At 39.6% G+C, this 26,625-nt stretch overlaps 1 protein-coding gene across 1 annotated transcript in view; it reads left to right on the top strand.

Annotated features, from left to right (window-relative positions):
* Positions 1-23,740, top strand: part of slc16a10 (solute carrier family 16 member 10) — a 38,305-nt gene extending 14,565 nt beyond the window's left edge. Inside the window, exons 2-6 of the mRNA XM_072676706.1 lie at positions 7,038-7,182; positions 7,387-7,816; positions 14,222-14,365; positions 16,769-16,997; positions 18,536-23,740. Of these exons, the coding sequence (XP_072532807.1) occupies positions 7,038-7,182; positions 7,387-7,816; positions 14,222-14,365; positions 16,769-16,997; positions 18,536-18,762 (1,175 nt within the window). The 3' untranslated portion in view covers positions 18,763-23,740. The remainder of the gene's footprint in view (positions 1-7,037; positions 7,183-7,386; positions 7,817-14,221; positions 14,366-16,768; positions 16,998-18,535) is intronic.
* The last annotated feature ends 2,885 nt before the right edge of the window (positions 23,741-26,625 follow it).

The following is a 26,625-nucleotide window of genomic DNA, read 5'->3' as shown; positions in this document are numbered from 1 at the left end:
TTCCTTGAGCTGTTTCTTTAAGACATGGCTGCATGTGTGAATTTGGTTAATAAAGACAGCTGTGTATTGATATTTTAGCAGATGGAGGGTGTTTGGTGAAACAATGTGGAGACAGCACTCTGAGCTGTTGCTAGGCTCTTTGTGTGTGTGTGTGTTCTTATAAATGGCAACGTATCAGCCGTAGAAGACAGTGTTTACCTCCGAGCCCAGCCTGTCTCTGAGAGTTTCCATTAACTGTATCAAAACATTTACACTGTTTGTCTCTGCTGTAGTGAATTAGATAGTGAAGACAGACCTGATTGTTGTGAGCAATTAAATAATGATACGCTTTTCAGAGTGATGATACAGATTCAGGCAAGAATAGGAACTAATTGTAGCTATCCCTGCAGTTGAATCTCCCATTTTCCATTACATCCCATCTCAACTCTCAGTGCTGCTGTTGTAATTATTGTGGCCTGTAATGAAGGTGATCTAACAAAGCTGAACATTCAGTGATGTTTATTGTGTTTGAGTCTGAGCTGCTGCTGTGGAGAATAAAGCACATCAGTGGTGAGTGTGGGTATCATTACTCTGATTTTAGAACAATGATAAGCTCTTACTGATCCAGACATCGCTCTGAATACCATCTTACATCCTCACAGAATGAGACTGTGCTCATGTGAGACCGTGCTCATGTGTGCTATGTAGTATTGGAGAACACAACTGCTTAAACCCTAAAGGTTCTACATGCAAAAAAACAAATGCTTTGCAAAAGTGCCTTTGCCACGGCTAAAGTGCACACATGCATAATTTGGCTTTGTTCATTTTCAGTTATTTGGAATATGGAATTGAGGACCACCCTTATTATAAACTCACTGAGTACTTTTTAGGAAGACCAGTACACCGACTCATTCATGCAATTATCCAATTATCCAACCAGCCACTGAGTGCAGTACCTAAAACCATATAGATATGGACCAACAGCCCGATTGTCATCCCAAATCTAATCAGCGATCAGTCCATAATTCAGCCGATCCTGGGGGCTGCTAAGATCATATGATCCAGATTGTGTGAGTTGCTGTGCAGCTCTGTGCGAGGTCACAGCACGCTGCCGTTCCTCATGCTTGTGCTAGATGGCAATACATACCTCAGCCATAGCTGCAGAGCCCAATTAAATCCAGAGCTGAAATCTCTGCTCCCTGTGTCTTATTCTGACTCAATGTAAGAATCAGTATTGGACCCATAAACACTGATTGGGCCATCTCTAGTGATTTTGAATGTGTCATCAGATGGTGTTGATATCAGAAGGGCTTTTATGAGTATATCTAGAATTGCTGATCTACTGGGATTTTCAGCACAGCAGTCTCTAGAGCTTTCTCAGAAAAAGCATCCTGTGAGGTGCTGTTCTGCAGAACACCTAGTTGATGAGTGAGAGATCAATGAAGAATGGCCAGACTGATTCCAGCTGACAGAAAGGCTACTGTCTCTGAGCTTACTACTCTTGACCAGAAATCTTGTGGAATACATGCCACAAACATTTCTGGATTGTTACCTTAGCCAGTATTACCCCTACCCAGGATTAATGTAGTGTTCCTAATAAAGTGCCTAGAGAGTGTACATCCAACTGAAAATAAAGATAATTGATCGATTCATTGAGATAAGCCCTTCATTCCTGCCTAGCATGAGCATATTTTCCAGAATTCTCAGAGCACTTTTATATTAGCTGCAGATGCACCAGAAACGATTGTAGACCCGCTTATATGTTCCTAATACCTACTGTTGTTCAGTTGGACAAACTTCTTAAAATGCTGGTAAAAATCACATTCAACCCTGTAACACACACCTCAGTTTATATCACAATACCTACATTTAGAGTTTTATTAATATTCAACCCTAATGAGAGACTGTAACACACACCTCAGTTTATATCACAATACCTACATTTAGAGTGTTATTAATATTCAACACTAATGAGAGACTGTAACACACACCTCAGTTTATATCACAATACCTACATTTAGAGTGTTATTAATATTCAACACTAATGAGAGACTGTAACACACACCTCAGTTTATATCACAATACCTACATTTAGAGTGTTATTAATATTCAACCCTAATGAGAGACCGTAACACACACCTCAGTTTATATCACAATACCTACATTTAGAGTGTTATTAATATTCAACCCTAATGAGAGACCGTAACACACACCTCAGTTTATATCACAATACCTACATTTAGAGTGTTATTAATATTCAACCCTAATGAGAGACTGTAACACACACCTCAGTTTATATCACAATACCTACATTTAGAGTGTTATTAATATTCAACCCTAATGAGAGACCGTAACACACACCTCAGTTTATATCACAAAACCTACATTTAGAGTGTTATTAATATTCAACCCTAATGAGAGACTGTAACACACACCTCAGTTTATATCACAATACCTACATTTAGAGTGTTATTAATATTCAACCCTAATGAGAGACTGTAACACACACCTCAGTTTATATCACAATACCTACATTTAGAGTGTTATTAATATTCAACCCTAATGAGAGACCGTAACACACACCTCAGTTTATATCACAATACCTACATTTAGAGTGTTATTAATATTCAACCCTAATGAGAGACTGTAACACACACCTCAGTTTATATCACAATACCTACATTTAGAGTGTATAACAGCAGTCTCAGAACAGGAGTGTTCTGAAGGGCTTTTTAGGCACAAGTTCAAACAGCAGGGTGTCTGGAATCCCGTACTGTAACATACTCTACTGAGGTAAATCTGTGTGTGTGTGTTGGAGTGTGATGTGATTGTTTCAGTCAGTGTGTGGGGTTATTGAGTTCACAATCTATCTTTCACACCTGGAGAACCCCCCCACCCCTCTCGCTCTCAGTTTACTCTCCCTCTTTTCCCTTTCTGTCTATTTATGTTTTCTCTCTTTTTCTTTCTTCCTTTTTCTTTTTATCTTTTTTCACTGGTTATTGTTTTTCACTGTCTTGTTTTGTATGTGTTATATCTGTCTCTCAATATCTCTGACTGTAAGTAAAAGATTTTGTGACTCTTGATCTGGACAGAGAACAAAAGAAGAAATATGAGAGGATGATAAAGGCGTGTGTGTGCTGAGTTTGTGTATTATAGTCTTTGTGTGTTGGTTTGATGTGCAAATCAGCACAGTATCCAGCACAGGTCAGTAATACACAGTGGAAACGTGTTTCTGCAGGGTAGAAAAGGGCAGGTGTGAGATTCATGTTCTACACACAGTACTCAGACTTCATGATGTGTGTGCACAGTTGTACACACTCTTAACTGCCATTTCTTAACTCACATAACATAACTACAGTATATGGACAAAAGTATTGGGACTGCTCATTTATTGTTTCTTCTGAAATTAAGTGTATAAACAAGACTTTTCTCCTGCTTCCTGCTAAAAACTACTGACTACTAGATTTCAGAGCACTGATGTGAGCATTTGATTGCATTCAGCAACAAGTGTTAGTGAGGTCAGAATGGATGGTCTTTACTCTACCTCATCCCCAACTCCCAATCTTATCCCAAAACGTGCATTTGTGATTAATCATTTAATCCAGTTAACATTTATAGTTACAATATAAGGCACAGTAGCATAATCTATACAGTTAAAATAGGCCTGACAGCTTTGAAGAGATGAATATGAAACGTCCAGTACTCTCCAAAAATGAGCAACACATAGACTTATAAGCAAACATACATATTCCCATAATTTTATAACAAGGACTACATTTTAGTGATATACAGCACCAAAAAGCATAGATTTCTTTCTAACCAGCTGTGATTCAACAGTAAAGAAAATAGACAAATGCCTGGAGGAAAAGCAGCTGTAGCGCAGTTAAAGTTCTCTAACCACAGCTGTTATGTTTTCTTCATGGTTTTCATGTTCCACTGTAAAACACGTCCACACTGCCGACCCTAAACTGTTGTGGAACGCTCTGCTGCCGCTGGGGGATAATGTCCATTAACTGCACCTAAAGGATGGCAGAGGGCTAAAACACAGTGGTAAAAACACTAAAACATGCCTGAATCCACCCTGATTGCTGCTGGCTGTGTCTGTACAGTGCAGTAAAGCTGCTCAGATTGTGGAATCAGTTCTGCTGTTAGGACGAACACTTTCCCTGTGTTCAGCTGTTTTAAAGGACTAAACTCATCAGCAAAATACTGATGTGTGTATGTGTGTTGTCATGACACTCCTCCCCACTCATACAGTTACTTCCTCTATGAAACTCTCTCGTCACCCAAAAAATGTTCAAAGTCCAACCCAAAAAGGGTAAAGCACACTCAATCCAGAAGTATTATTATTTTTATTGTTGTTGTTGTAGTTGTAGTATTTTTCCCAGCCAGCCGGTACAGGAACCAGTAACCCTTTAATCCTTCACCCCCGGTGGGGGTGAAAAATGCTCATGTCACAACCCTGTTATTTTGCCTCAGAATAATTCATTCTTATTTTCATTTTTAAATTCTTTTATGAAGCTTTTTTCCCTAAACAAATTTGTTTAACAAAAATAACCTGGTGCTTTCATTTCTGCAGTGTCTTCAGCCCTAGTTTAGCTAAGGTATTCTAGTTTGAGAAGAGAGAAGAGATCGTAAAAAGTATCGCTAGATAGTGCTAGCTTTTAGCCTAGCTCGGGATTTTGGTTGAGCCCAGAAAAACCCACACCTTTTGTATTGGCTCCCGACTATCTATTTTGGCAGTCGATTAAGACAATTGTTTTTCTCAAACCATTTGGGGTTACTTAACTCATCAGGTTTTCCAGTGTTGTTTTCTTTTCTCCGCTCTGTGTTCACTTTTTTTGTACTCTAACAATAAAGCCTGGAAGTGATCCATGTGCTTTCTGCTGTGTTTTTGTGGCGTTAATAGATTATAAACCCAGATCACACACTGCAGCTCTATCAAACACTTATTACCGTCGTAACCCATAACCTCAGTTACAGCGTGATTTTTTTTATTTATTAAATTATTAAATTTATTAAATTTATTTAAATGATCTTTTAGTTCGTGATCTGATGTCAGCTCTGATTAGCGCTGTAGGTTGAGCACTCTGTGTGACTTTGACATGATAAACCTGGCAGTTGGTTACTAATAAATAAAATCACTGCTGTCTAGACCTTCTTGGGATAGACATAAAGATTTTGCTGTTTGTGCCGTCATAGCTCCCATTTCCCATTATTTAACCTGATCTCAGCACTGCTGTTCTTATTTTTCTTATCTGTGATGAAGGAACAAAGCTGAATATTCAGGGATGTGTATTGTCATTGTATCTGAACTGCTACTGTGGAGAATAAAACACGTGAACAACCTAGTGCTTCACATATCAGTGGCTCTGTATCATTACACCCATTGAAAGGATCAATAATAAGCACTTACTGGTCCAAACAACACACTGAACGTCAGTTGAAATCAAGAGGCTTGTTTCGTTGTGTTGTTGGTATATATGTACGCAGTGGAGCAACAGTAAAAAAACAGACAGCACCGACACACCACTCAGTACTAACAGTGGTGAGGACAAAGGACGGATGCCATGTATCGGTTACATGAAGGCTGAAGGAACGCAGCTGAACTGCTAGACCTTGTGTAGGTACATATATGCACAAGAAAACAATGAATGGTGATTCTGTCCGCCCTGCACTCTGCCCCTAACAGCAGAAAGTTTCCCACATTAACCTCCACTGCTCAGTGATTCAGTTACACAGCGCTAATCCAAACAGTCCTCAGCAAAGATTCACATCAGAATATACGTGTGTGTGTGGCCAGATGTGGCTGACTGTGCCAACAGGTTTAGAGTAACTGTTGACTTGGAGTGGAGTTACACACCTCTAGCTGAGCGAGGGGTCAAAATATTTTGCTTCATATATCGTACGGATTAAAGAGGTCATATCCCGCATTATAGTCACAGTTTATTTTCCACCTTAAACTCTACCTCATGGTGTTTTGGAACAAAAATATATATATATACATTTTCCAACCTCTCTTTAGCCCTTAGACTGTTACTGTGAAATATATTAGCTCTGATCTGATTGTGTCATATTCAAACAGCAAACTGGCCTCCTTCAAAAACAGTGTAAAACAGTGAGGCTAAAATGCTGTAGGCTAAAAGGGTAGATATATGTAAATGCTAGGGATGTCTCGATCCGTTTAGATAAGATGAACTGCTGATTGATACTGAAGTAAAAAATCCTTTATTTTTAGTAACAGTTTCTATGATGAGACTTTCTGGACGGATTGATTTGGTTCAGTTGAGACTTTTCTTTAAATGACTGTTTTATAGTGTGTTTAATATTATATAATCTAGTCTGACTCTCCTCCCTGACCAATCAGCTCACAGCTCCTTTAAAACACTGCAGTCTAATCACACTGTGTGTGTATGTGTAGCGGTACACACTCTGGACCAGTATCTGTTGTTGTCTGTGGACTACTGAACTGGTTAATAAATGTAAATGTGCTGTTTATTGCTGGTTTAAAAAAAAGAAAGGCATGCAGTTCTTCAGTCAGGAAAGTATGTTAAAAATCTAAACATTTTAATATCAACCCTGATCCAAAGCCACTGGATTGAGTTGGAACATCCTTAGCAAATGTGTTAGTTTCTTTGATATCACAAAAACAGTGAAGGTTCAAACTTCAGATATTTTGCTGTTTGAATGAAGGAGCCTACAGTTTATTACCCCCCCCCCCCCTGAGCTTCACTTACAACATTTACATAAATGGTACATTTGGGAACTAACAATGATAATATGATAAATTAGTCTCTATTGTTTAATTAAAGAGGGAAATTTATTATTTCTTTCCTTTGATGTGAGCCCTTTAACTCTGACTAACTGTCCTGGTTGTTTTTAGAGTATCTATATTTTGTAAAACTAGAGATGTTGGGCAAACAATGTATAACATATATATCATGATTTTTCTGACAGTTCGCACAACAGATTCAGGCATTTGGTGTTGAATATGTCATCTTACATTCTCTCTCTCTCTCTCTCTCTCTCTCTCTCTCTCTCTCTCTCTCTCTCTCTAGCCTGGGTGGGCTCTCTCTCCATGGGTGTGATTTTCTTCTGCTCTCCAATTGTCAGTGTGTTTACTGATTTGCTGGGCTGTAGGATCACAGCCGTTGGTGGAGCCGCCGTTGGACTTGTTGGGTTGCTGGCCAGCTCATTTGTCAAGTAAGCATACCAACATCATCATCATCATCATCATCAACATCCACACAGTGTTATAGTGTGTGAGCTAAAGACAGAAACAGATAAGGAGTTCAGTCTCTTCTGATATAGTTTCCAGTGAGTGGAAGCACAAGGTAGGGGTTTCAGTGTTACTGTATTCCCCAAAGAGACATCTCCCTATCTCTCTCTCTCTCTTCTGTCCTGCAGGTCTCTGGGCCCTCTGTACTTCACCTATGGGGTTGTATTTGCGTGCGGATGCTCGTTTGCGTATCAGCCCAGCCTGGTGATTCTGGGTCACTACTTTAAACGACGGCTTGGCCTCGTTAACGGAATTGTAACTGCAGGCAGCAGCGTCTTCACCGTCTCCCTTCCACCGCTGCTCTCTGCCCTGCTTGCCCGCATTGGCCTCCAAAACACGCTGCGGGTGCTGTGTGTGTTTATGTTTGTGCTGATGCTGGCTGGACTGACTTACAGACCTCTCCTGCCACCACCGGTCAGCAGTGGTAAATCCGGGGGGCGCTGCTCTGTGATCCACAGGGTCTTCAACATCAAGATCTGGAGAAGTCTGGGGTACAGAATCTGGGCTTTCGGAATTCCCGCTGCACTCTACGGATACTTTGTACCTTATGTTCATCTGGTGAGTCTTACATTGTGTGTCTGTGTGTGTGAGAGGTTTATGTCTACAACCACTGGAAACACTGTTACCACTTTTTTACCTCTTTTTTCTGTCTTTTCAGTTTCTTTCTCTCTTTTCATCTAATGCTTCTTTTTATTTACTTTTTTTTTTTCCTTTCCTTTTTCTCTATTTTTTTCTTTCATTCTATCTCTCTCTCCCTCTGTGTATTCAGTGACTCTTGTTAGGTTCATACTGGGTTTGTTTTTCAATGATAAACTCTGTTACAGAAACACTCTGTGTGTTATTTCAGTATCCTATATTATTTGCAGCCTGAGAGCAGCTTGTCTGTTTCTCTTAACTTGTGTTGACCCAATCAGTTGGGTGAGTGTGATGTTTCTGGGGACTGGGGTGGGTTGGGGTGGTCCATGTTTATTTGGATTTTGTGTCTTTGCTACGGAGGACAGTCTGGCTCCGCTGTGGGATCTGACACAGAGCTCCTCGGACCCCGCTGGCAAGTTGGTCAGCTCAGCAGCTAAAATCACAGCAGGTCACTCGCAGAAGCAGTTCAAGCAGATGACCTTTTTCTGCTATTTGAGCATTTAACCTCTTGACTCTTGGAAAACACAGCTTGGATGTTTTTTCTTTCATCCCAGATGTAGTTGATCAGCCAGTTTGGTGTCTTCATCGTGCTGCTTTAGTTAGTTTTGCACTAGAACTACGAACACTAGAAGTCGATAGTCACCCATTTCATTTTGAAATACATTCACTGCTGCTGAAACCACATCCAGCTCTTCTTTAAAGAGAAGTCATGCAGTTTAGAAAGACCCTTAGTTCCTTTTCAGTACAGGGAGGATTCTCTCTTGATACGAGAAGTCTCTCCGATCTTCACCAGATATTATATATGCATCTCTAAGCAACAGATCAAAAAGCAACCACAAAGGAAGTTCAGGCCTTGTACATCATACACAGGAAACATTAAGATTTTGTCACCCACAGAATTAATTTATGCCAACACTGTGTTTGTTGATTAATTCTGAATATGTGATCAGTATAAAAATGTAGCAGATTGCTAGAAACTAAACATTGATATTTTTCCCACACAGCTTTGTTGATGTGTGGTAAGTTCACACTGTGACTTGCTGTGAACTATAATATATAAATAGACAAAACCTCATTGTGTGGCTAAATGCTGGGGACAGTTATGTTCTAGACACATTCAATTCAGTGTGAGCCTTGGTGCGTCCTAAACCACATGCACTCATCTGTTCAACCTTAAAAAAGAGCTGGATGTGGTTACAACACATTCACAACAGAGAGGAGGGACTAATACAAACACATTAGAGAAATCCAAATCATAGCACATTCACAACTCTATAAACATTCTCATAAAATTTCAGTCAACAGAGAAAACAGTTCAGAGTGTGTACCACACATATAACGTTTTTAGATTTTACTGCAGAAATCTAAAGGAACTGGGAGCTGATGATCAGGGAGGTGAGTCAGGCTCTATTATAAGATATTAAACACACACTATTAAACAGTTATTTTAAACAGTCATGTCCCAAAACGAAATAAATCAGTGCAGAATGTCTCATTATAGAAAGTATTAGCTAAAAACAAAGGGATTTTACTCCACTATGAATTAATATTGTGTCTTATCTGAACTGTGTATTATTACTCAGATTGGTTTGGGAGATAAAAAAGTGGATAACGGCATCCCTAGTTAACTTATATAGTGCCTTTCTTAAACTCAAGGTGCTGTACCCTAATTACAAACCACAGCCTTTGCATTTTCTCACAACAGAACTAAGCATTCCTATTTTAAGAATTGACTAAGTATGAAGTTATGAGTCGTACAACAGTAAATAAAAAGTGATTAAAACTCTGTGATTAAAAACTTATAATAAGAAATGGAGCCTAATGGACAATGGGCTAATTTATATACATTATAAACTCCTACAGTTTTACAGTATTTCAAAAGAAAGTCTAGTCTTTGTTTGTTTATCTCACAAAGTGAACTCAGCTTGCGTTTGAAGAACCGTGATCCTGCCTGGGTCGTGCTTAGTTTCTCTTTGTTTGTGTTTTTCTACTGCGGTCAGCTCTCCCATCGTCTCTGGACGGCCTGCTGCAGCGCAGGCCTGGGAGTTATAAAAACACCACCTCCAAAACAGCAAAAAATGAATAAAAAAACTCAAAGCTAAGTGTGAGAATAAGCACATTGCATTATTCTAACTAGTTAACTCGTTATTAAGTCATCATTTTCTGTTAGAAATGTTGGGATTTTTAGGGGATGTTGATTCTGACAAACTCTGAATCAGAGCTGGCGAAAGCAGGGTCTGCACTGATTAACATTACTGTTTAGAGTCGGAGTAAGCTCTAATTGATTTTTTATTGAGGAACATGTTCACATATTCCTTGTAGGATTTTGTTAGAACAAGTTATTTGTCCAACTAACAACAGCCATGTTTTGCAAATAATGCCACTTATGCTGTTGCAAAACCTGAGTAGTGCGCCCCTAAGAGGCTGAAAATTCAGTTCTGCTGAGTCTGTAATTCCTTCTTAATTGATAATGTAATAGATGGGATTGTTCCCTCTCTGACCCTCTGAATGTTAACGTTCCCACTGCTCACCGCTGCAGAATGCTTTGTAGAGGTGTACATCTTCTGTTTTTTTTTGGTTGCTGCTGGTATACATGCCGTGGTAATGAGGTTTTAGCTAGTTCAGCATCTTGCTGTCCTTAGCACTCTCTGCTTCTGTACTAGCACCCATACTTTTTTGTCTTCCCTAATCTTTAGTTTTCAACAGAGTCACTATTTTAGTTGCCTATTTGTTTATTTTAGTGTAGCGTGTTTTATGTGTGTGTTGTGTTCTCATGACTCAGGTGAAGGCCATCAGCCGCCCTGCAATAGGACTTACGTTCCAAGTGTGCGTGATTTCAGACAGTGACGTAAACGATTTTTAGAGTTTACTGAGCTGTTTATTTAATGGTGAAACATTAGTTTAGGTGTAACAGAGTCTTGGGCAGCTGCCTAATTTGATCGGTTGTATTTAGGTTTCCTCCTCTTTTGGAGAAATCTGAGGTTCAGAACAGACTGTCCTTAGCATGTATTAGAACAAAGTCCATGCTAAGGAGCGTATGCAGTAAACTCATTAACATAGAGATAAAAACATGCACATTGAAAGTATCTCATACTAGAACAGGGTGTGTATGGGTACTCAAGTACTCCTCTCCAATACGGAAACACTGTTCATGTAGATCAGATTTATGGGACAATAAAAATAATTGTACTTACGGGTTTGCTAACACGGTTAATGTTTATTGGACCAATATAACACATTTTGTATCAATTATTTAACAACCAAAATGCTGATTAGTGAGTAAATAGTAGCATACAAAAAGACAGTGAGCACATCTAAACATTCACAGTTTGATTAACTAGATGCTACTTGTTGATGTTGGCACATCTGGTACTTCACTTTTCCTCACTGGGTTCGGCTCTACAGCATCTCTGCTGCTTTTAGAAGCTGGAATACAGGCCACACTTAAACCTGATCTGTTCTGTGATAGAGTTTACTCAACATCGCTACCACAAAACACTGGATGCTACCGTTGCAACAAGTCAGTTGGTGAAATCTCTTCCCTCCTAGATATTCCACTGCAACTAAGCCATGAAGTGTCAGACCTCGTAAAGTTACAGAGTGGGGTCGCTGAGTGCTGAGATACGTAGTGCAGAAAAGTCTTCAACTCTCTGGGAACTGGCATTTACATCAGAACAGAAACTGTGCACCAGGAGCTTTATGGCTTGGGTTTCCATGACCGAGTAGCTGCAAGCCTTACATCACCAAGCAATGCCAAGCATTGAGTGGAGTGGTGTGAAGCACACCACTGGAGTCAGCGTGTTCTGTGGAGCTTTTCTATCTGGCAGTTGGACAAGTCCAGTACGAGGGACGGGTTTGGCGAATGCCAAAGAAACGTTACCAGTCTGACTGCACTGTTAAGTGCCTACTGTTTGGTGGAGGAGGGATAATGCTATGGGGATGTTTTTTGGGGGTTGGCCTAGGCCCCTTAGTGCCAGTGAAGAGAAATGCTTCAGCATACCAAGACATTTTGGAAAGCTGTATTCCTTCAGCTTTGTGGAAACAGTTTGGGGAAGGCCCTTTTCCACATTAGCATGACTGTGGCCCACTGCACAGGTTCTAATCGTGGCCACTCCAAACACAAACAAAAAAACACATGATCTGAAACCATGTGCAGTAACTGAGGAGTCCAGAAAGGAAAGCTGCCATGACAGATGTAACCCACTTGTTCCCACACTGCGCCAAAAGAGGCTGGGGTTGCGTTTAGAATAAGCTGTAAACTCAATATCAACCCTCCTTATCTTATACAATCTGCAGCCCCTGAGCAAAAAGCAGTGCTGTGTTGCTGCTTGGTCAAAAGTCACAAAAAGTAGGAGAACAATAAGCACACTGCGAGGAACGAGCTGCGACCTGCTGAAGCAACCAGTCAGAGAATGTTTTTCCGAAACAATCCAGAGCGAAAGCAGCAATATGAGATAAGATACCACAATCTTTACGCACACCAATCAACGAAAAGTAATAAAACAGTAGCAGTTAATGAGTATAGACTGGACTCTGACTTTAAAAACTACTCAGCCACTTTTTAGTCATATGAAGTCCAAATTGTCCACCTCAGTGGCCAGGAAGAGGAAGTAACATCACGCCTCAATCAGCGTTAGCAGGACTGCCAACTCCGCAAAACAGAAATGGTCACAAGACCAGAAACATCCTCAGACACACTGACCCAGATTCTCTCCCCACAACCCTTAATAACCTCCTTCTCTGCTGCCAGTCATAATTACCCTAACTTTACATTAGTAGTTGAACATTCAATGATGGAGAGCTTGTCAGGCCCAAGCTTCATTTGGCCAAAGCGCACATTATTCCAGAAGTCCTGGTCTTGGCCTACTGACCTGTTTGACAGCGAGGGTTTCCTCCTTGCACACCTCATGAAAATCTTGTTTGGTCTCTTACTGTTGATAGATGTTGTACTTAGACGGCAACTGGAGCAGGAGCTTTTTACATGTTCTGCAATTATTTTCCAGATGGCTTCTCAAAAATCCCCTCCAATGATGTTCTAATCATCTACAGCTGATGTGCTGCACCTCATTCTAATTTTGCACATTTTCTGATTTTTATTTAAGTATAAAAACTAGTTTCCTCAATCTCTCTATATTGTTTAAAAGAAGATCAAATGACCATTAAAGTATGTTAAATAAGACAGGGGTTTTCATGGGATATCCTAATTGTTTTACTGGACTCTCTATATCAATACATTTATGAATTACATTTCCATTCTGTTTGGACATAATTGACTATTTTCTATTTGTTTAAACATCAGAAGGCAAGAAGAAAAATTCAAAAGTAGAAGAAAAAGAAGACTTTAAAATAGATTCAGATCAAATATTTTGTCTTAAACGTAAAGACACTGATGTGGTTTGGAGGAAAATTTTACAGTTTACACAAAGTTTCTGGCATGTGTGTGTGAGAGAGACCTCCCTCTTTCTGATTGGTTCTCTCAGGGAGGAGGAACCTGCATCCATCTGCAACACATTTACACTCTAAGTGTAGTTGTGTGTGTGTGTGTGTGTGTGTGTGTGTTTTGTGCATGTATGTGTGTGTGAGAGAGAGAAAGAGAGGTGGGGGGTGTATAATTAGGCTATGGGGACCTAGTATTTGTGTATGCATAGCATAAGTACATACAAGGGGGTCAAGATGTTTGTGGACTTGTTTTTAATTTGGCTAAATCATTTGGAAGTATTGGATTAACATGAATAATATCTATACATAAGCACCCTAAATATCTCTTCTGCACATTAAACACAAACTGTGTTAGAAACTTTGACTGTTTTGTTTATGAACAATTGAATTGAAATTAAAATATGTTCAAACAGTGCCATAGGTGGGGTAACTGTAACAGATAATTCTACACAAACCCTATTAATCTGTGTGGAGGCTGTAGGTTAGTCTGGCTAGCTCTCACTGTGAGTTTTTGATCTACTTCAAAACATTAACATTAGCTCCATTACAGACACCAAGAAGAAGATTTACATAGTCTTCTGCACACAACTCAGTAACCAAACACACCATTAAATAACATAGTGTTATAGTAAATAAAAATAAAATTTTGGGGAATCTGGAGAAATATCTGTCCCAATACTGGGAAAATTGGTAGACAGTGTTACTATGGGAACATGAAAAGAAGCTTTTTAACTACAAAAAGTATCTGTATCAGTTACCCCAGTTAGTTTGTGCCCCACTTACCCCTATTCCTTTGAAAGCCACCTGCAGACAAAGTTATTGTAGGTAACATGTAAGTGGATGAAATATGAAATATGAAATTCACTGTGTGTGCACATATTTTCCCAGATGAAACATGTGGAGGAGCGTTTTGGAACTGATGCGAATAAGGAAGTTTTGCTGATGTGTATCGGAATCACATCCGGAGTCGGCCGGCTCATTTTCGGACGCGTCGCAGACTATGTCCCTGGAGTTCATAAAGTATTCCTGCAGGTAAGACACACACACACATTCGGTGCTCGTCAAAAGTTTGTGGACATGCTTTTTTTTCCTTTAGGAGAGGGGGTCAATACAGGATCTCTCAATAATGTTTTAGTACATTAGGAAATCAGGAAACTTTCTCTCAGGGAATCAGAGTAGACAAATGTCTTTGAACGTGAAATTTTGTTTTAAAAACACTAACCCACCTAACAGTGCGCATCACATTCACGTGCACTGGACTTCGCAGTTACAGAAAATAAAGCAGTGATTTTATTTAAACTATCAACAACTTTTTTTTATTTTATATCAATCTATTTTCAGTGTTTTTCTTAATACAGACAATTTGACATCCAACTCATTAGTGTACAGACATCATAACACACTTCACAGCAGAGACAACATTGCCTTTTTTTTCTGCATCACACTTGTCCGATAGCTAAAAATAAGGCAACATATCAATGTTTTACTACATTATGGTAAGCACATGGTGTGCATTTCCCCACACTTCATTGTTGCCTGCTCTCGTTAGCTCTGCTGGTTGGCTGAATACTGGATAGCAGCATTTATGCTCTGTTCTTTTACAGGTTCTTTGTGAACTTCAATAGTTGTGCTGCACAAACAAACACAGATAGCAAAAGGAAGGTCTGTTATGTTTATGTCCATCGTCCTACTCAGAGCTGCAAAATATGCCTTCACACATCAGAATGAACACTTGACGTCTATGAAAAAGTACTTGTAGTCACACATCGCTGCACCTTCCAACACTGTTTTCCTTTCTGATTAATGTAGTCTGAGGAGCTAGCTAGATGACATTTTACTGCAATTTATGCATGCAGTCATCTGTGCCCAAGTGTTGTGGCCAAACATTGTGGCATACTGTGTGTTTACTAAAAAATAAGGAAGTGAAGATCCTTTGCTTCGTTTTCTGTTACTACTCTTTGAATTACTTGTAATTCTTTATCTATATGTAATTCTTTATCAGCTGTGTTCTCAGCTGCTAATCGAGGCTGAGGCCTCAGTTGTTATATGGAAAAAGGTCACGTGATCAAAGCATTTCTAGGCGTTTCCAATGTCTGTTTATACTAAAACACTCCCAGCAGCATTACTAAACTTCTCTGTGACCACTGGAAAAGACCATCCTACCCACCCATAGACAGTGAGGCCAGTAATGCTCTCTGGGAGTCCCGACCAAGGCTGGCTCTGGCATCACAAGAGTGTGCCAACGCTTTGAAGCTCTCGGGAGCCGTCAGTCTGTGTTTTAACTCAAGCTTTAATCATTAATTAAATTTAGTCAAATAAAATGTATTTATGTAGCGCTTTTTACAATTGATGGTGCAAAGCAGCTTCACACAATTCCAGAAACAGGACAAAGGACATAAAAATGGCAAAACAAAAAATGTAATGCCAAGAGAGCAAGGCGACAGTGGGAGGACAAATCTGGAGGACCAAAGTGTTTCTACGTTTACATTTCATTCATAGCAGAGACACAGTCTCAATACCCTTCAGGCTAGATGACGTCTTAAGGCAGCTCGCAGATCTTTTAGCCTGTTTGTCTTAGGCCTGGTTTTGGCTGTGGATTGTCAGCAGCTGTTTACACTAGAAGACTATAGGCTATGCTGCAGGAAAGTAAATTGGCACCCTGCCACATGCGGTGCACACCGTTTCTGAATAGGAGACTGGGCTTGCCCTCTAACTTCGACCAAATGATTCATTGCTATTAAATACGTTCATTATTAATCTCTATATTACTATATCGCTTATTAGCAACAACTTAAGGTTGCCACTAATGTCCAGTGCTCTGGCTCCCTTAACACAGCAAACTGTTAGTGCTGGAGCCCCTAAAGTAGTAGCTAATTTCTCCTTTAGGCACACAAGGTTGCTGGTAGCGAATCCTGCTCTCTATCCCTGATTAAACCTAGGGTAGATTAATTAGGGAAAACTTGCGTTTCAAACCAAGGATTACACTAAGGCTCTGTAGATTTGGTTGGACAGGATTAAATATACATGCATCCGTGGGTCTCACAGGAGCTGTGGAAATGAAAGTGAATGTAAGGGATATTTAGTTGAATGTAAGTTAAAGGTACTCTAAGTATCTACAAAGCCTCTGAAGTGTCCTATTCCTATCCAAAGTGACGTTCACCTAAACTAATCGCAGCCCAATAGGGCTCTTGATGAAAATGAAAGATTGCCATAGAACTGCTTTATTATCACTAAATGGAAGTGCCATTAGAAAGCGAGCTGTTTTAGCAGAGGAGACTTCCACATTTGCTGTGTTGTCTAAGGGGATTGCTGCCACTGATATATCTGCCCAGTGTGACTCAAGAAACAGAAGTGAAGCTTCCTGAGGTATGCTCTCATGACTTACTCCAAAGATCACTCAACAGCACTAATCTCTGTTTATCTGTCTCTTTGTAGGTGGCCTCGTTCCTGGTTATCGGTTTGATGTCAATGATGATTCCTCTATGCAATGTATTTGGAGGTCTGATTGCAGTGTGCTTGCTGATGGGTCTGTTTGATGGATGTTTTATCTGTATAATGGCGCCCATCGCTTTCGAGCTTGTTGGTTCTCAGAACGTTTCCCAGGCCATTGGTTTCCTGCTGGGCATGATGTCTGTCCCCATGACCGTTGGACCTCCTATCGCAGGTAAAGCACTATAGGATGGACCATCATACACTACACGACAGATTGCAACATAGGACAGACTGTATTCTGCAGGTCTAAGTAGTGTACTATTAGACACGTACTTTAGTACTGGACACTTAGTAAGACACTACGTACACATTGGGGATTCATGTAGATTGCTGATTCTGAATTCTGCACAGCAGAATTTTCTGCTCTGCCACGCCCACTTCAACATCAAGGGCTTGTTAATGAGCTGATTGGTTGGATCAGGTTTATTAGAGAAGAAAAAACTAACTGGGTGCTGATGCAATAGTGCCCCCTGTTGCATGAAGCCACCTCAGGGAGAAATGCTTCATATAGGTCCTTAAATTAATAATACACACAAGACCTTCTTTTCATAATGCTTAAAAGCTAAGGCTCACACATTCTTTTAAACATGGACTTCAGCAAGGCTGTATTTCATTTTATTGTGCAAATTGTTCTGAGCACTCATTAGTGTTGGGCTGATACCAAATACATTTAATTATTGAGCAAAATTATCCAGCATTAAATATGCTTGTTGCTAAAAGTATGTGAACCTTTGCTTTCAGTAACTGGTCTGACCCCCTGTATCAGCAATTACTTCAACCAAACGTTTCCAGTAACTTTTAGTAAATTTAGCCCATTCCCTCTTATAAAGCAGCTTTACCTCAGTGATATTGGTGGGCTTCTTGCATGAACTGCTCTTTTTATGGTCCAACTGTGTTTTAGCCTGGACATGAATTTACATGCATGCTTATAGTCTTGCTGCATGACCCACTCACGGTTAAGCTTTAGTTCATAGAGAATCACCTCAAAATTGACCTGTAGAATTTGCTGGCTCAATTCAGATTTCATAGGTCTGTCAATAATGGCAAGCAGTCCTGGACCAAAGGCACAGAAGCAGCCCCAAACCATGATATGGCCATCCGCATGCTAAACAGTCAGGATGAGGTGCTGTTGCTTGTAACACTTTTCAAGTTAAATATCTGTCAACAGAACATCCAGGTTTCTGGCTTATCCATGGGGTTCTGAGCGAACTTCATTTGGGCAGAAATGTTATTTTTTGAGACTGAAGAAAGAGATTTCTTCACTAAAGGTTTTTTTCAGGAATTTCTTTTGTTCACGGCACAGAGCACTTCTGAAAATCTGTGTGCTGAAGAGCGGATATTGATAGTGAACTTCATCTACATCTTTAAATTAACTCATACTCCTAGATGTTCACATATGTTTCCAAACTAAGATACTCAGTTACAAAAATGTAGATAAATAATTTACACTATATACACAATATAAATAAGAATTTAAAAAGCAGTAACAATATTATTTACAGGTTATTGCAAAATAATAACATTAATAAACTATCTATCGTTTTTTTGTGTGTCACAGGTAAACACACTCTTGCACTGCTTCTGCAATACACTGGTCTCACCATCACAAGAGCTATTGAAGAGTGTTTCACCCGACACATGAATTCGGTCATGTATGGCTGTGTTGTTGGTGTAAATCAAATTCTGTATTTGTTTCTGTGTGTGTGTAAGGTTTCCTGAGGGACCACCTGGGCAGCTATGATGTGGCCTTCTACCTGGCAGGAATCCCCCCCATCATAGGGGGTGCTGTGCTGTGTCTGATCCCCTGGGTAGAGCAGAGGGAGAAGAGAAAACAGCAAAAGAAGAAAGACGAGGATGCAGTCCACACTATGCTGGACCAAGCGCTGGGACCACACGGAGATGCATCCAAGGCAGAAAGTCCAGAATCAGTTATATAATTCATAATACACACACACACGTGCAAACATACACATACACACACACACACACACACACATCCCCAAATCAGCATAGCTTTTTATTTAAGCTAACACACAAACACACACACATACATTGATGAAGGAGAGACAGAACTGAACTGTGTGTGTGTAGAACAGTAAGTGCTCTTAGTGATCAGCATTTACACCAAAAAGAGGAAGTGAATCAGACCCATCAGCGCCATGGCAAGTGGGGTTCGGTCAGAGCTTCACCTTAATCTCCCACCTCAACGTTTCAACAGGAAAAGGGGAAAACTTGAAGAAGGGGAACGTTTTTCACAAGGGAAAGCATGTTTTTGTTATGGTGCTTTAATGATGCCGCTGGCACTTTTTCTTTCTTTTTATGTTTTTACTTTAAAATACGTTGTCCAGCACACATTTACATCTAATATAATTGAGTGTTCAAACGACAGCGTGCTATTTAAACTTCCAACTGCTTATTCAGTTCCACACGACACATACAATCAATGTATGGATGCGTAGCATTGCTTATACAAAGTAAGTAATGCAAATATATTTAATAGACTTTTTTATTTGTAGTTCCCTACCTTAACCATTTATGAAAAAAAATTATTCAAAGTAAATTTATTTTTATGTCACCTGGAAGTAGTTGTAAAGGTGCACATTTTCATTACTTTTTCATTCTATTTCTTGCAGATGGACAGAAATGAGATCCTGACTTAAATTGCCTTTAAATAGAAAAATCGTAATGAGTCCTTCAAATCCATCAAAAGTGAAATATGTTTATATTTAGGATGATAAGTAAAGTTTAACCACAATTCGAAACAAAAAATCAAGCAAAAATAGCAAAAATCAAACTGTATCACCTTACATTCACAATAGTAATCTGAAATGGCCTCAGGCATTTATTCCTATTTGAAGGTTTTACCTAAGCAATAATTTAAAGAGTCAATGCAAGTATTTGCTTCTTTTTTTTGGCTGGTGGATTTGATACTAGGAATGTACAATGATATTGGAGTCATGATGGTGGTCTTCTTCTGGAAGAACAGAACAGTTTATGGCTGTTGTGTGAAAATGCCACCATTTAGTTCATTATGAATTTGCAACATTTCCATAATGCAGGGGATTCTAGTGCCACATTGCTACATTTTATGAAGGATTATGTTTTTGGCATGTTTTTGGTTTTAATTTACCAAGTGCCTTAAAAGTTCGATTTAATCGTACTTTTCCTTCAAATTATACTTTAAGACACTGATTATTGTCATTATAGATTATTGATTACTAGATGTTTAATTAACTCAATGTCAAGGCAGCCTTTTTAGGTTGAAAAACGTTTTTTCCAGTTTATTAACCAATATGTGCACAGAAAATATCTGATGGCGGCATTGACAGACCTTGTGCAGGAGTGTTAAGTTTGGAAATCTTTAGTAGGATCTGTTTTCACCTATGCAGCACAAACATCAGGCTTCTAATTATTTTCAGAATTAGTGGTGGGCAATATGACTTTTATCATACTGTGATCAATTTTGTAATATGATACACAATATGCTTTTTATGAGCTTATTATCAGTGCTTATAGAACGCTCCCCAACTGCACATTTCTTTACAAGTAGTGTAATTAGTTTTGTTTAATCAAATGGAGTGCAGCAAATATTGAATTTAATTTACATAATATTTGGATAGCAGTGTTTAAGATCTGCTGTTACTGGTGTGTTATGTCTGTGTAAATCACAGTAAATATAGGGTATTCAGAAAATGTCTTTAAATATCGTGATTGTATCATATTGCCCACCCTACATTTCCACTGAATGGTAATGCAGCCTGATAAACGTGGCCTTTTTTTTTGGATCACACGCAGGAGGAGAAAAAGTCATAGTTGATGGAATAGTTAGTTCATGGTTTTTGGTTTGTGCCAATAATAACTAGAGGGGGTAAATTGGCACATGCCTGAAGCCAGTTCTCTCGTTACAGGTGCATTTCTTGACCTCAGTATCCATCACATTTCACACAATTTTAGATATTTATTTGTCTATTTGTTTTTAACAATCACTTCCTTTGAATATTTCAGTATTTTCCCTTCGTCTGTGCTAAAGTCTCTTGCTTTAAGGTGCTGTGCAATAAATTAAGACAGCACAGCATAAATTCAGGACATTACAACATTTCTTTAAACTTTAATTAGATTAGAGGTTTAAATCTGAATGTTTATTGCACAAATTGTACTTTTTGTTTTTGCCATTTTTGCAGTTTACATTCATTAAATGAATTGGGCTTTTTTTCCGCTGTAACTCACACTGGTTGTTCCACAGGTTTATAAGACGAGTATTTGTAATATAATCTACCTCAATTAACGTAGTTGCTGAGATGTTCATCATACAACCAGAAGGGACATGCTGCAGTTCACTCGGTTCATGCTTGACTATCACGCTGTTCATGCAGCTCTTCACCCATTTTACTTTTATTTTTGATCATTTTTTAGCACTTTTTGCGAATGGAATCAGTCTGTTTTGTCCTGAGGTTGAGACACGCCGAATCACACAGACGTATTAAATGTATTATAGCAGTGTTAGTGCCTTGACAATCCCAGTACAGGGTGAATAAACAACCCAGGTATTGTGTGTGAATGGAAGGAATTAAAACCAAAGGCACAGTATGTATAAAAGCGCAACATACAGTGGCACACAGTAATTTTGTATGATTTTAAATGAGCACAGCAAACTACAGAGGAACATTGTGGAAATAAAGTAGAAAAGCTTTTAAAGAAAATTGAAAACTCTTACAAAGCTTAAACTGAATCACATTTAACGCCCATATTTACTGTCTTGTAAGTTGAAAATATGCTTTAACGTACCTCATTTTAGAATATCAAGTGATATTCATCCCAGCAATACTACATTTTCATCTTTCTTACTTTTACACACCCACTCCTAGCTTAGAACTGTTTAAAAAAAACAGTTCGGCCTAATAGCAAAGAAGCATAATTGATCGCTGTTCCCCAGATGCAGTCGATAATAATCCAAGATATGTTTGGTATTCAACGTGTACACCTCTTTAGTTGCTCCACCAATACTAGTCTAGCATTTCCTATTGTGAATTAAAGAGGCCTACATCGGATAGCAAACATGTCCTGGCTGATCGACTGTATCTGGCGTCAATGGTCAAACATGTTACTTTGATTTTTTGCAGAATTAACTAAAACTGGAGCCTTTTTTTGTTTGTTTATGTTGGAATTCTGGTGAATTCACTTAGTAGAAATTTCTAATGAGAACAGTTCTTTTTTAACTAAGTGTAAGTAGTTTTTAGTTTTGTTTTTGTCTTTTTATGCAACTTATTCAAGTTATACCACTACTAGTATGTAAAACGTCTTGATTTCAGAATATGCTTGTGTATGCTGATGTGATGAAACTCTTTATGGCCAGCTTTACTTCAACACTCTCAATGATGTACTCAGGTAAACAGCCCCCACACTCTTAACAAAAGAGGTGAGGAGAAAGATTCTTTGGAGTGATTTCAAACAAACCACTTTTAGTTCCTTAAAGATATTTCAAGTATATATATATAAACAGTTTTCATACGTTGTAAAACCTGGTTTGTCAGTTCAGTTCAAAAACGTACTTCATATGGGATCCCAAGTAGCGCATAGCTGTCGAAATGCTGGCTCTATCATTGGAAGGACACAGGTTCGATCCCTGGTGATGTCACTGCCATCTGCCAATCCCAGAGCAGAACTGGCCCTACTCTGTCAGGACCTGCCCCCCCCCCAATGCTAGCCAATGCAGGTGTCTGTTACCTGATCTATCAGAACTAGCAGTTAGTGTTCTCCTCCAAGCATGTTGAGCTCCAGTGGCAGTGTGAAAAGATGTGGTGGAGCTTCACATGTCTTGGAGTAAGCACATGCTAGCCATTACCCTCCCAGCACTGGTAGCATCTGGCAGATAGTGGGAGTCCTAGCTAATGTGAACACTGGAAATGACTAAACTGGGGGAAAAAATAATTTTTTTAATCGTCTAGCAAGCATCACAACACACGTCTTAAATACAAAGACAGTACTGGGAAATGTGAATTGAGTTCAGTACATCAGTCCAGCTATTTGTTACCACATGAAGTAAGACTTTAGGTGACTGTGCAAATGTGAGGAATCTTATTAAAGTGAAGTGACATTCTGTGATAGTACAAACAGCGGAAACCTTTTCAGTTCTATAAGAAAGCCTTTTGCCTTTACAAAAGAGCTCTTTTAAGAGCTATGGGTATAAGCGAGATTTCACGCATTGTGAAAGTGGTTCCAGTTACTCCATCGTTCAGATCTGTGGAGAAGTTTAGATTTGTGTTTGGAGACTAATGTATGTCATTCTGTGTTCTAAATGTATGGGTTCGGAACATGTGTGAGAGTTTAGCATGAGGTCTTTAGCAGAGGTCTGTACATCGAAGAACTGTTCAGGAACCTCTACTTTTGAGAGTGTGGGGAATTTACAGGCTTGAATACTGGTTAATGCTATCAGCTTGAACCACAACACGCTGAAAACTTGACAAATCGTTCGAAACATTGGGAATGTTTACCCCCCCCCCCCTCTGTCCACACAGCGTCATCTGAGAGTGTTTACTCTTGTGTAGTTAGAGTTGTAGGTAATGGCCAGCAGCTAGCGATATGCCGCACTGGCGGAGAAGCTGTACACTTTAAAATTGGATTGTAGTCTCGCTACAGAAGGGGAGGAATGTGGGCTATTTCTGTGTATTAAAGTTGAATCTAAAAACAGCAACACACTAAGCTGCTTATATTTCTGCTACCGTGATCAAATCACACAGGTGATGAATTGCGTCGCTGAGCGTGACTGATTCACATGATAACCTGCCTTTTGATTCTTTTCCTAATTCTTTTTTAGTTTCTTTCAGCTTGTATGTATGACGTATATGACATGCATGGGATAGCTAATTTTGTAATATGCACAACACAATAAATCTTATGCAATTTTTATAAACCTAACATGTGTGATGGTGATGATGTGCTGCTCTTTTTTGGTTTTGTGTTGTTCCATTCCACCTTAAACTCTTATAAAAGAAGTGGTTTTATTTTTGGAAGCACAATCATGTGAAAAACAAAGTACACCCTTTTTAAATTCTATGGTTTTCTGTTTCAGAACAGCATAAAACAATATCTGGGTCTTAGAGGTAAACTAAGGTACCTTTGAATAAAGTACTAGAGACCCAGACGTCCCAGACTTGAGTAGAAGTAGAGGTGTTCTTTAAGCTCCAGACTTAAGAGGAAGTACTGAAGTATTCAACATTTTCTGTACTTAAGTGCTGCAAGTAGTTTATTCTAAAATGTACTGCTTAAGTACTGAAAGTAAAAGTACAACGTATTGTGTTAGGTTGTTCTTACAGAAAGCAGTCAAAAGTTTGAGTATCACTGTTTATATTATTTCTAATGTTTAGACTTCACTAAGACGTCACAATTCCTCTGGCTGTGGTAGAAGGACAGGACTGTAGGAGACAGAGTTCATGAACATGAGTCTTCAGTTAACTCTCTAAACACTCGCCCAAAAGAGAGAAAGCTGAACAGACCTGACTCAACCTGCCACATTTCAAATGTTTCACATGTAGAAACCAGTGAGGAGAGCAGCTTAACCCACTGAGCTTCACTCTCTGTAAACTAAACTACAGCTAAAAGAGCTCAGGCCATTCGCTCACATATGAGTATTTGCAGGAGGTGAAGATGAGGTTTCTACTGGTGGATCTTCTTCTATCTGGAGATAAACTAACAGAGCTCCAGCGTTAGTGTCCTCACTGCAGCAGAGGAGTGAGAGGAAGAGCGGCAGCATGCTCGCTCACGGCTCGATCGCCTGTTCTGCTCAGTGTTGAGACGGCTTCATCAACCCTGGTGACAGCGCTGTGTACCGCTCTGGCCTGGTGATGATGTGGGTGTAATGATTCATATCATTTTTAGAATTGTAGCAAGTAACCATGAAGTGAAAGTGGAGGTAGGAGAAAGAAATAATCTTCCAGTAGAGAACAGATACAGCCTTGTAGTACTGAAGTACAGCAGTGAAGTAGCTCTACTTCCTTACTGTACATCTCTGGGTGTTTGAGCTGATACGTTTTGGAAAAACGTGGCACTAAACATGTCCACTTGAGATTCCAGGGGTCTTGTGGTTTGTTCAGAAGCAAACTTTGCAAAGTTGCTAAGCAGTGCTGCCATGTTCTTATTAGAAAGAAGAGGCTTTCTCCTGGCAACCCCTCCAAACAAGCCATACTTGTTTAGTTGTTTAGTACGGGAATGAACTTGAACATTTAACCTGCTAACTGAGGCCTGTAGTGTCTACGATGTAATGGTAAAAGGTGCACATATTTGTCACTGTATAGCAAAATATGTCCTCCGCATTTAACCCATCTGTGGTAGTGAACACACACAAACGTGAGCTAGGGGCAGTGAGTACACACACACACCCAGAGCGGTGGGCAGCCAACTCCAGCGCCCAGGGAGCAGAGAGGGTAAAGGGCCTTGCTCAAGGGCCCAACGGTGGCAGCTTGCCAAGCCTGGGAATCGAACCCACAACCCTGTTATCGATTACCCGACGCTCTAACTGCTGAGCCACCACTGCCCCTTGTAGCTCTTGAATTTATTAGCTGGAACAAAATTCCTCCATCCTTAATTAAATGTTTTCCCATGCAGAATGATCAGTCAGACTTCTGACTGTTTGGCCTAATAGAAACTGCAGTGGCCTCACTGCTGGTGTCTTTCAATCTTGGCATTGTGTTAACACACACCTGGGTGTACTTAGTTTTGCACACACTGCTTCTGCATTTTCGGGCCTAGTCTTTATTATATAATGATACAGTGGTGTTTTTCATCTGAGGATGCATTTACCTGATTTTAAGACCTGCTAAAGACCATATGCTTTTTTACGGTGTCCTAAAATGTATAACTATAGAAGTCAAATAGTGTATTTTGTTTTCCACATAACTGTACAATGTAGAAATATGATTATTGCTGGTCCTTTAAAAGGCTCTTTATAGCTGACGTGGCTTAGAAGAATCATTTAAAACTGTTGTCGTTCCATTCCACCTTAAATGGGACCTTATAGCTGAACAGGCTCTGTTCTGAGAACTAGACTCACACCACAGCTATTGCACAGCAGAATCGAGCCTCCCCATCTGTGGCAGTGAACACACACACATTTACACAGGTGAATCATGCAGTCAGAACAACTGGAGCAACAGGTAGATGCCCAGAGAGCAAATAGGGGTTAGGTGTTTTGTTCAAGACCAACTCAGTCATGAAGGTACTGCCCCCAGCCTTCTACTGGTCCATGGGATCACACCAGCAACCTTATAGTGCCTTTAGACCACAGCTGCAAAATGATGAAGTAAAGAAAGTGTCTCACCTCATTTACTGGTTGACTTTACAGAACCAGTCACCAGCTATTTCAATTTATGCAAATATTTGCCTAGATCTGCACAGTCGCTGTTCCAAGGCACCACTTAAGGTGGAACTAGAAGTCAGCTCTAACTATATTGAAAAGAAATTTCCCAATAAGAAGCCGACCTCAGCTATAAGACAGCAGAACGCAACTGCAGCACCATTTAACATGGGCCGTAAATAAAAATGAAGACACACTCAGCTATTAAGCTACAGGCCATCAGGCCACAAAGAACTATTTAAGGAGGAATGGAAGACTGGAATAAGCCTCATCCTGCACCTGTGAGGCACCTGAATGTTAGTTGTGCACCACTGAAGGTGTTACAGTGAAATATGGGACAGTTTAGAAGCCACTTCCATTTAAGGAGGAATGGAAAATGGCAACAAGAAGCCAGATTAAAACACGAGGCACCATTTAAGGAGGATGAAGCCAGCTTTTACTGTGAGGCTTC

The sequence above is a fragment of the Salminus brasiliensis genome, chromosome 1 (assembly GCF_030463535.1).
Source record: "Salminus brasiliensis chromosome 1, fSalBra1.hap2, whole genome shotgun sequence".
Taxonomy (NCBI): Eukaryota; Metazoa; Chordata; class Actinopteri; order Characiformes; family Bryconidae; genus Salminus; species Salminus brasiliensis.
The sequence above is the reverse complement of the archived record's forward strand: the minus strand, read 5'-3'. Positions and strand labels throughout refer to the sequence as shown.